The sequence below is a fragment of the Chanodichthys erythropterus genome, chromosome 12 (assembly GCF_024489055.1).
Source record: "Chanodichthys erythropterus isolate Z2021 chromosome 12, ASM2448905v1, whole genome shotgun sequence".
Lineage (NCBI taxonomy): Eukaryota > Metazoa > Chordata > Actinopteri > Cypriniformes > Xenocyprididae > Chanodichthys > Chanodichthys erythropterus.
Window position 1 is genome coordinate 3631884 of NC_090232.1, and position 11535 is coordinate 3643418.

Genomic DNA, 11535 nt, shown 5'->3' on the forward strand with positions numbered 1-11535 from the left:
ATCCCTTCAACTTCATTCACAAATCCTCTCCCAATGGCCTCATGGGATAGTGTCCATAGTATGCGCACTTCAGAATCTCACCGGAAGTAGTCATTGCGTACATTTACCGTTTTTCGAATACTATGAATTCGGACATACTACTATCTTTGCATACTGTTTAGTAGAGAAGTATTCGATTTCGGACGCAGCTACGGTGTTATCTAGAATTTTAACCGACATTTGAGTTTCACATTATGACCAAATCGGTTAGCATACAAAGGAAGAACTCTGTGTACTTTTGGAAAAAAGGTTTATTGTGAAATGACTGTGTGAAAATTGGGATGGGGGAATATTGGCAGCCTGACCACAGCAGTGTCATGTGCCTTTAACACACAGCTGGCGGTGCTGTTGTAACCCTGGATGGGTGGAGAAAGAGGAAAGCAACCCTCACTTCATGAGTGGCCTTTTCCTTCTTCCCCGGTCTCCATCCCACTGTGGACGGCCGCCCCGGGCGGAACAAGAAGGCAAGGAGGGTCAACTGCATGACGATGTAACTTCCAAAAAGGTGGGCGAGAGGGGAGAAAACAAATAAAGGAAAAAAAATAACAGAATGGTTTAGAAGTGACATCCCATAGTCCTTTTTATTGATTGGTCTTCAAAACAGAATGGATGTCCTGACACCATGGGGTCTGCAGATATAGTTCAGCCTTCTTCACCACTCCCTCAACGGACGGCCTCTTACACGGACATGATGTGCTTGACGAAAGCTGTAAGAGGAGAAGCAGACATGCTTAAGGAACGATTCTCGCCATACAAGGCCTGAGGTGGCTTCTAAAAATAATGGTCATAATGATACAGTGACAGGTGAGCTTGTTATATCATTCCAATTAGTGCCGAAAAGACTGTCAGTACAGTCACTGTTATGCAGGGTCACAAGGGTTAAATCAGAAGGGGTTTTCAAAATACGTACCCTCATAGTGGACACTGCCGTTCTCGTCCTCCTGTCCTGTCATGAGAGAGTCAATCTCGGGCTCAGTCATCTTCTCACCTGTCGGTGCCATGAGAGGTATTGGTTAAGACTAACCTTTTATAAAAAAGTACCATGGGATTATCACTTAATCAAATCAATATTATTCATAGCCATATTCATTTGGTAATCAGTTGAAAATTGGTAGTACCATGCTATTTTGGGAAGTACCTCAGACATTTAAATACCATGGCACATGAACTTTAGTATCATGATATATTCTTGTGTAAAAGCTTGGGATCAGCAGGAATTTTATTAATGCTTTTGGTAAAACTTTTTTTTCAGTATCATATGTTACATACAGTTACTATAGTAATAACTATAAATTATGCATAATTACATAACCATAACCATACTTTTATTTAGCAAGGCCACATTAAATTGATGCAGAGTGATAGTAAAGACATTTATAATGTTACAAACATTTCTATTTCAAATAAATGCTGTTCTTTTGATCTTTCTGCAAAGAATCCCGAAAAATGCATCACAATTTCCACAAAAAATATTAAGGAACTGTTTTCAACACTGATAATAATAAGAAATGTTTCTTGATTTCTGAAGGACTGGAGTAATGGCTAAGAATAAATTACATCTTAAAATATATTAAAATAGAACAATATTTCACAATTTTTACTGCATTTTCGATCAAATCAATGCAGCTTTGGTAAGAATAGAAAAAATTTCAAAGTCTTACTGACTGAAAACTAGTGTGTGTGTCGAAATACCAAGGTATTACCCCCTGAAGTAACTTTTTTCTATGCAGAATATATGAAAAGTCCCTTTAAGACAAGTCATTTCACTCAGCAGCCATCTTTGAAACGCCTCTCGGGCATTCAAGCACAGCTCTTATCTCTTTGAATGGGGAAACATCAAATTCTCCAAAGCTGTTCGCCAAGCTTTCGGTTAAATTTCATATTTGAAATCGTGAATGAAATCTAACAACTGTCTCATAAATTTAGTTTCTAAACGCTCGAATCATGACAAAAAACGGAATTTGTGAGGCTGGTTCAAACTAATGCGCATACACAGTCATAAGTGCGTCTGACTGTTTCTATAGGAACCGGAGCTTCTAACGGCTGCTGCAGTGACGCAATGACTTTACCAGTCGGCGATTGGCTCTTATTTAGAAGGCAGGACTTATTCCGCCATATTGCACTTTCTCCCATTCAAAACAATACGAGTGCACCGTTCTAAAGTCTTTGGTAGGCTATATGATGTAATTTTCTTTTACATGCATGGTGTTAAGTACATAATCATTTCATTTTCACTCACCCAGTGTTGACAGCACAATACGCAGCTCAGCGCCCATCACTGTGCCGTTGCCCTCTTTGTCGAAGACGCGCAGACCCTCAACGTAGTCATCGTAGGTACCCTTCTGGACGGCGTCAACAGTCTTCAGCATTGGCAGGAAAGCCTCAAAGTCAAGTCTTTTGTTGGCCATATCTGTGTGCGCACATGCATCACAAATCAGTGAGGGCTTGTAAAGCATTTAAAGTTGTGTCCATTGGTTTTTAAGCTTGTATTATAAAGATAAACATCTCACCGTCAGCAGATGGGTCACCCAGGATTTTCTTCACATCCTTGTTGGTGGGGTTCTGACCCAGGGCGCGCATAATGTCGGCAACCTGGTTGTAGGCAACCTTGCTGTCACCAACTCTGTCAAAGAGACCGAAAGCCTCTTTGAAGTCTGTAACAGAAGAACACAAGGGACTTTTAATGTTATCTGGAAGTACAGACATATTTTAAGTCATCTATCTATTATTTTAGGGACATTATTGCTTTAAAAGCAGGCAAGGTCAAGGAAACTTCACGTCCTGACATTGCTTCCTCTCCCACAACCCTCCTTTGCCAACTGTACATGCAGCAGAGGTGGAAGGAAGCAAAATTAAAAAGAGCTTAGCAACTGCATTTCCATGGGCCGTGTGGGAGACTAAGTTGAAAGTGATCTGCTGACAGAAAAATAGCATCCTACGACTTGTGTTGCTCTAGCAGCTGTGCTTCGCCGTTGGATGAAGGTGGCACTTAATGCGTGACGTGACAGGCGATACCCTCGGAGAAAGTAGCCCTTGCCATAAATGGATACGGCTCTCTTCGACCGTCCCGAGTCAAATGCAAGAATGCTGACAGCAATGTAACCTACACCCACAACCAACTGCATACTTTCTGCACCTAAATGAGTAACACCAGGCTGTGAACTGCTTGAGATGGTTTGGTACCTATGAATTCTTTCCGTAGGGAATTGAATGTATGCTTTTGACTACTTTGCAACGGGGTATGGCGATTAATTCCCACTTAACACACTGAATACTCAATTTTTCAGTCAACCTGATTTTTGTTTAAATTAAGCAGGTTTTGATGGCATAGGTTTGGCGAGGGCCAAATAATATATTTAACATCACTGAATCACCCTAAATACATTAATTATACCAGCAAAACTAATTTTTATGGGTTAAATCAGATTAAACAAAAATTGCCTTTTTTAGGTAACAATTACTTTATAGTTGGGAGATCAGAATACAGATTCCTCCAATATTTTGATTTAAGATTAATTGATTAATTTACAATAAAAAATGCTGGGTTAAAAAAAAAACCCAAGTTGGGTTGAAAATGGAAAACGGTTAAATTTTTGCCCAACGTGCTGGGTAGTTTTATTTAACTCAGCTATTGTTTAAAAATGACTATATGTCTGGCTTAAAATGAATCCAAAATAGGTTGGAAATTAAAAATCAGACACATAATTACTAGAGGCAACAATAATAATCAAAAGGTGAACATTTATTAATAAGCAATTTTCATTATTATTCATTAAACATATGAATAAATGTCAATTTCCAACATACTTTGGGTTCATTTTAAGCAAGAAAGACAGTCATTTGTAAACAATAGTTGAGTTAAATAAATCTACCCAGCAGGTTGGGCAAACAGAATGCTGCCTTCACGTGCTATTGGAAATTCCCACTTCCGAAGCTCATGGCATTTAAGTTTCTAAATGGGAGGGCGTTCATGTGCAATATTTACAAAGAAAACTCGTATTTACGATAATTCCAAGAGCACGTGAAGGCAGCATTAACCCAACCGCTGGGTTTGTCCATTTTCAACCCAACTTGGGTTGTTTTTAACCCAGCATTTTTTAGAGTGTACATTACATACTGTAGAAATGGTAAAGGATTGCCATGCGGTCTGCTTTTTAAAAATGCAATATAAATAAATTATTATTATTATTGAATGTTATTCAAAATTTCCTTATATATTTAAGAGCTTCCCAAAGTAATTATTCACTCTAATCAGGAAGAATTGTCTTTCATCCTGAATTCATGACATTATACATTTCTAACATCACCATTACATTTATAACAAAGAGAAGAGAGAGGGGTATTTTGTTGGTCAACTATAGTCATAAAGCCAATTTTCTCCATCATGATAAACTCCAGTGTGTGAAGACTCACCCTCAATCTGGTCAGCAGAGAATTCTCCAGCCTGCCAGAAAGACAACAATGCATCAGTCCCTTAGGCAAACCTGCTGACATCTCAAAATACACACTAAAGTCTGAAATAAGGAATTATTTTATAAAACATTTGCCCTCTTTGGACATCAGCAAAATAACTGCTTCAAAAGTGCACACATATATCCAGCATAGGGAATAAATCAGCTGCATGATTTTCTCTCTAACAGATTGGGGTTCTTTATATGATACCGTAGCATCTTGCCCAACCAAAGTCAATTTGAAAATCGAAGAAAAAGGTGTCCTACTTCATTTCAGTGGGCTTATTGCCAGTTTTTGAGCCAGACGAACATGAAAAAGGTACGATAAAATAGCAAGCGTAATCCAAGTACACACCATGATGTAGTTTTGGGGATGCAGGAGCGGAGGGGCAGAAGTCAAGAAGCCGGAGTCCCAGGAGAGTGGTCCTGAGCCATGGACCAGCGCCTTCTTATTTATGCTATGCTAATGATGTCACGGGGCGGAGCTTGTGACGCTGTGGAACTTCTTTAACTTTCTTAGGTCAAGCTGGAAGGAAAGCTGCTGCTTTCTCCAGTGAGTGCTGGTATTTTTAGATTATGTTCCAGGCTGCTTGTAAGACCCCTTGGCTTTGGTCAGCATTTTGAATTTTTTTATCCATTATGCCTTTATTTACATGATTTCTGCATGTTTTTTTAATCCCTAGCCAAGGATGATCCCGATGTCACCTGTTATGGGCTCCGTGCACACACTGAAGGAACCTCGGGAAGGCTTTTGATTACAGTGTTGATATTTATAACTTGGATATGGTGCTCTCGGCCACTTATGGTTATATGGCAAGCCAGGAAAAACACTCCTCAAAGACTGCTACCGCCGCATGAATGAACTTGCACTTTGGCCACATTTCTCTCTCAAAATCTAAGAATGAATTCATGTTGAAAACAGTAATTGAACTTTTTTTTGGAGTAGAAAATAAATGAATTATTTAATGTGATTAGGAATCATGGGAGTAGTTCTTTGATGTGACATAATGTGTAGTTTGAGAGCTACAATACTTGAAAGTGAAACCAACATTCAAGCGCCCTACACACTATATGCTATATAGTTTTGTAGTTGTCAATCATTAGTGACCATGAATTATGGCTGTGTGAACTTGAGCACTGACTTCATCCACTAAACTACCTTGACACCAGTTGATTAAAAGTCATTGCAAATATTAGTTCTGAGTTAAAGACTTGTGCATCATTTGTCTGCAGATGCCATTGCTTTAATATTATGTCACCTATGCAGTAAAAATGTGGCTTGTGTCCACAGACTACAAGTTAAATCCACATATGCATGTCAAATGTGTTGTTTACTATTAAAACGTCATTGTGAAACAGCTAAAACAAATGGTCATACATTTAGCAGACAAAGCATTATGTTGCTCTTTCTTATTTAACTCTCTCTGTGATAGTTTTTCTTCTCTTTGGAGTAATGTTTGGTGTAATGCTATGTAACTAATTACTATAATTTAATTACTTTTCCCTTGAAAAAGTAAAGTAAGGGATTACTCTTAATTTCTCTGTCATTTTCTGATGTTGTTGAATTTAATACTGTGTAGAACAATTCTATGTAAAACAGTAATGGATTTAACATCAAAATTTAATGTCTACTGTTTTTAATATTTTTAAATATTTGGTCAGATCAAGAATAATTTATGCAATTTTATATTATTTATTTAAAAGCATTAAAAGAGCAGTTTCATGCCTATCCTTGTGAAAAGTATCATTTGAAAAGTAATGAGTAAGTAATGCACTATTTTTCAAAGAGAGTAATTTGTACATTCATCTAATTACATTGCTGAAGATCTAATTAGTAGCTAGTAATAACTTTTTTTCAGAGTAACTTACCCAACACAGCTTTGGAGCTTGACAGCAGCTTGGTTATTATCCACTAGTTTAATCAAAAGAATATTGTTTTTTGTTTTGTTTTGTTTGCAAACCAAAAATCATATACAAATTCTAATGTAATACTTAAATAATCATGCAAATCAGATAAACTCTTGCACTTCCTGTTATTTTATTTATTTAAAGGTAGCTACAATATGTAAAATTTTTGCAGTAAAATATCCAAAAACCACTAGGCTAGTGTTATATATTTTGTCCAGCTGATTACTAACAATATCTTTAATGTTTTCAACTACTTGTAAATCATGAGAAAATTCCCATTCTAAACAGTGACACGGGGCAGTGCAGTCGCCTGTCAATGATGCAGTTACCTTTGTTACCGCCTTTACTGACGTAGAAACCACATGACAACAGTGCCGTGGACAAATGCGGAAGTAGTGTCTAGCGTCCAGTAAACCACTAGCTTGCTTCAAGCAGTTCCTTATTTACTTCTTGCACGTTTTATGGTGGATTGTGTTACTTATTTATGGAACATAATTACTGTTTACCATCTGCCGCTGGTTCTGTCGACAAGGACAGCTCCCGTAAACTCATGACCGGAAAAGCGGAAGCGGCGCCGGCGGCTGTGTCATAATAAAAGTCCCGCTGCTTGTGAGGCGTGTGTTGATCAATTGCTCCAGTTCCTCGTTCAGCTCCCGAAGCACTCGATCCTGCTCTGCTTCATACTACAGTAACGTTAATAATCACATCCACGTACATGAGTTCTTCCAGACTCCAATCCCTATTCTTTTGCACCGTCCATTGAGATGGAGACCACATGTCCCAAGTTTCCGCTCTAAAACTTGGCGTCATCAAACTACGCCTTTGTTTTGAATAGGCTTCTAGCGACCTCTAGCGGAAAAAAATATCACAAATTGTACCTTTAATTGCAAATTGATGAGGCTCTGTCTTCGTTTTTCCAAAGGTAAATTATCAGTATGTGTCTCCAGGCCCCAAATAATACACTGAAAATAAAATTTTAACCCCTGGTTTTAGACAAGGCTTAAGCTAGTCCTGGACTAAAATGCATGTTTGAGCTGTTTAAACTGAAAGCAACTTGCACTGATGTATCTTAAAATATGTCAGTGCCATTGTTTTGTCTCATCAATAATGTTTTCTCTAGTCTACATTTATAAAAGCTACTTAAATGTCCTGATTGAACTAAAACCTAATCATGGCTTAAAGGCTTAGTTCAGCCAAAAATTAAAATTTTGTCATTAATTACTCACCCTCATGTCGTTCCACATCCGTAAGACCTTCGTTCATCTTCGAAACACAAATTAAGATATTTTTGATAACATCTGATGGCTCAGTGAGGCCTCCATTGACAGCAAAATAATTAACACTTTGAGATGCCCAGAAACTAAGACATATTTAAAACAGTTCATGTGACTACAGTGGTTCAACTTTAATGTTATGAAGCAATGAGAATACTTTTTGTACACCAAAAAACAAAACAGAATAACGACTTTATTTAACAATATCTAGTGATGGGTGATTTCAAAACACTGCTTCATGAAGCTTCAAAGCTTTACGAATCTTTTGTTTCGAATCAGTGGTTCGGAGCATGCATTAAACTGCCAAAGTCACGTGACCCATTGAAATTTCAAAACATTTTGAAACACTTATAACATAACGAAGCCTCATTTACTGAAATCACATGACTTTGACACTTTGATACTCCGAACCACTGATTCGAAACAAAAGATTCATAAAGCTTCGAAGCTTCATGAAGCAGTGTTTTGAAATCGCCCATCACTAGATATTGTTAAATAAAGTCGTTATTTTGTTTTTAACCCTTTTAAGCAAGAGTGTCCTTGGAGCTGAAATCTGCAGGAGCAGGGTTGGACGCCCCTGCTTTAAAGGGTTAGTTCACCCAAAAATGAAAATTCTGTCATCATTTACTCACCCTCATGTCGTTCCACACCCATAAGACTTTCGTTCATCTTGGGAACACAAATGAAGATATTTTTATTGAAATCCGAGAGATTTCTGTCCCTCCATTGACAGCTACGCAACTACCACTTTGACACTTTAAAAAGTTCATAAATACATCGTAAAACTTATCCATATGAATTGAACGGTTTAGACCAAATTTTTAGAAGAGACTCGATCGCTTTATATGATGAACAGATTGAATTTAGGCTTTTATTCACATCAGCGAACATAAACCGAACCTGCTTGATGCGCGAAAATAAACCTTATTGGTTCTTGCGGAAGCTCAAACGTGATGTGTAACACGAGAATGAACCTCATTGTTTCATGATTCGATCATGTGTCTTCAGAATTCACATGGATTTCTTTTATCAGCTCTTTTTGAAGGTTTTGGGCGAAGTTTTTCTTTCAGGTTTTTTTGAGATATCTTCATTTGTGTTTTGAATCCAAATTTTCTGAATAGACTCGATCACTTTATATGATGAACAGATTTAATTTACACATTAAATTCATCAACGCACACATCAGTTATGGTAAACCTGAAGTGCAAAGCATGTTTACTCGACTCGTGAGAAATCCAGTGAGGTTCATTCTCATGTGTTATGCATCATGTCAGAAAGCTCTCAGATTTCATCAAAAAGATCTTTGTGTACCAAAGATGAATGAAGGTCTTACGGGTTTGGAACGAGATGAGGGTAATTAATGACAGAATTTTCCTTTTTTTCACTATCCCTTTAATCTAAGCCCTGTGAAACCAGGCCTAAGAGAGATATATAACTTGTCTCTAATCCTGGGGTCTTCAACAGGGGGTCTGCAGTGGCACAGCAGGGCTTCGCTAAATATTCTTTGATCTCAGTTGTTTCATGCGGTCCTTCAGTCAATTAGATGTGTTACAACCAGTGCAGCCACTGCAGAGACATTCCATTCCCGCCTCGAGACATGGACTCTTCTCTCCGAATGCTGCAGAAGTCATGGATCCGCAGACCGCGCCCCTGCGCAGATGAGCTCTATATTTAGCCATTCTTTCAGGGGGTGTTGAGTTTCTCTGAGAGGGACGGTAGCACCTCAAGGGTGGTTGATGCACGTCTTAGACTCTTACACCCCCATGTCCAACTAAACCCCAGATCGTAAAGCGGCTGCTCAGGTTACGCTGCCCTGTTCGGACACGGGTTCAGTTCCTCAGATGTCTCGGATTGCCGGTGCAATTGCACTCCACATAGAGCGAGACTGACCTCGGATCAGCTGGGAGGAACACTGAGGAGTCCAACGTTTAAAAAAAGCCGTCCTATGGGCCAAGCATTGTCCATCAGCCCTTGAGAAAGTATGAGCCTTATTTGGATTTGCAGGAGGGTTTCAAGTGAGAGTAAATGACACCTCGACTATGTATATAGTGGACTGTGCTGGTGAAAATGCTTCTGTTTTACATTTTGATTACAAATGATATTTTCAGCAGTTTTAGTGAAAACTGGATTTAAAAATGTACATTAAAATTAAATTTTCACATTTTGATGATTATGTTCTAAAGCATGAAAATGGATATGAAGGTCCAACAGGCAAGAAAGTATGGTTTAAAACAAAACTTTAAGATGTTTTTTTTAGGATTTAGACTTTCAACACTTGCATAAAAAAGGTAAAGCAACCCTTTGATCAGTTCAAACAAACAAACGAGGCACGTCTGCATCACCCTGCTGGGATGTTGATGGGATGCGCCATTTGTAATTACACCATTTGCAAATAATTTATTTCCTCCTAGACTCTCTTCCTTTTGTGAAGCTGTTAAAATGAATAAAAGTAAAGGAGACTTAACCTGCATTTATCAAAAATAGGCCTTAAATAAAAACAGGGAAAAAAACAACTTTATAATATATTATAAAATGCAATTTATTCCTGTGATCAAAGCTGAATTTTTCATTACTCCAGTCTTCAGTGTCACATGATCCTTCAGAAATCATTCTAATATGCTGATTTGCTGCTCAAGAAACATTTATGACTATTATCAATGTAGAAAACAGTTGTGCTGCTTATTTTTGTGGAGGATTCTTTGATTTATAGAAAGTTCAACAATTTGCAAATGCACAAAAAAAGGCATGTTGATGATTACGACACAAAGACCTCTGGATTGAGAAATGAATTGTGTTAGTCTACATTTTGGTCAGTGGATGTAGCTTCCTTTCATTGACTGGTTTAAAATAAAATAAGACATCACATGCATAAAGAAAGTACAGCTATTGGGGGGAAAAAAACAAATCACTGACTTCTAAAGATATGTACTAAATCATATTAAATAGAAGCGTTGTATAGCTCCATCTAGTGGAGACAAATGGTTGTGGCAGTCACTTCTAGAAGCCTTGGCATTGTTAAAGGAGATTTCTGAACCCTGTTGATGTTTGAAATCAACCCAAAACAAACATTGCTTAACCCCAAAATGCACGAACACACAATACAAGAGTGGATGTCCATTTATCATAGCAAAATAATGCTTCAACGACACTCAAAACTGTCCTGTTACTCTAGCTAACATTACAACTACAGCATATCTTGGTTCTGTGAAACAGCAAAACCAAAGTTAATTGTGTATGGAGAAACAACACAACCACGCCGTCTGTTTTCAGGCCTTCCCGCTTTGGTCTCTCTTGTGCCGTCTCTCTGTTTCTAATATCAACAGATCCTAAAGCTCTTGCCTGATCCTAACCCTTCTTTTTCCAGTGATATTCCTCTTTTTAAATGTCTCTCAGCCATCTCTCTTTCTACAGTCTTTCTTCAAATCTCACTCATTCACTCTCTCATGAGTGGACACACCCTCTGCTGCCTACTGACTCTCTCTCTCTCCGCCCCTATCATGAGTGGACACGCCCCCTACTGTTGACTGACTCACTCTCTCCTCCCCCATCATGAGTGGACACGCCCTCTGCTGCCTACTGACTCTCTCTCTCTCCTCCCCCATCATGAGCGGACACACCCCCTACTGTTGACTGACTCACTCTCTCCTCCCCCATCATGAGTGGACACGCCCTCTGCTGCCTACTGACTCTCTCTCTCTCCGCCCCTATCATGAGTGGACACGCCCCCTGCTGCCTACTGACTCACTCTCCACCCCTATCATGAGTGGACACGCCCCCTGCTGCCTACTGACTCACTCTCTCTCCGCCCCCATCATGAGTGGACACGCCCCCTACTGTTGACCGACTCACTCCTCCCCCATCAT

The 11535-nt window shown here is 38.8% G+C and overlaps 1 protein-coding gene across 1 annotated transcript; it reads right to left on the reverse strand.

The window, feature by feature from the left end:
- Positions 1–272: 272 nt before the first annotated feature.
- On the reverse strand, positions 273–4963 carry mylz3 (myosin, light polypeptide 3, skeletal muscle). The gene is made up of 6 exons (XM_067402596.1): positions 4846–4963; positions 4453–4483; positions 2550–2693; positions 2279–2449; positions 950–1027; positions 273–746 (listed from the first exon to the last, which is right to left on the reverse strand). The coding sequence occupies exons 1-6, from the start codon at positions 4846–4848 to the stop codon at positions 718–720; spliced, it is 456 nt and encodes a 151-aa protein (XP_067258697.1). The 5' UTR covers positions 4849–4963; the 3' UTR covers positions 273–717.
- Positions 4964–11535: the final 6572 nt, after the last annotated feature.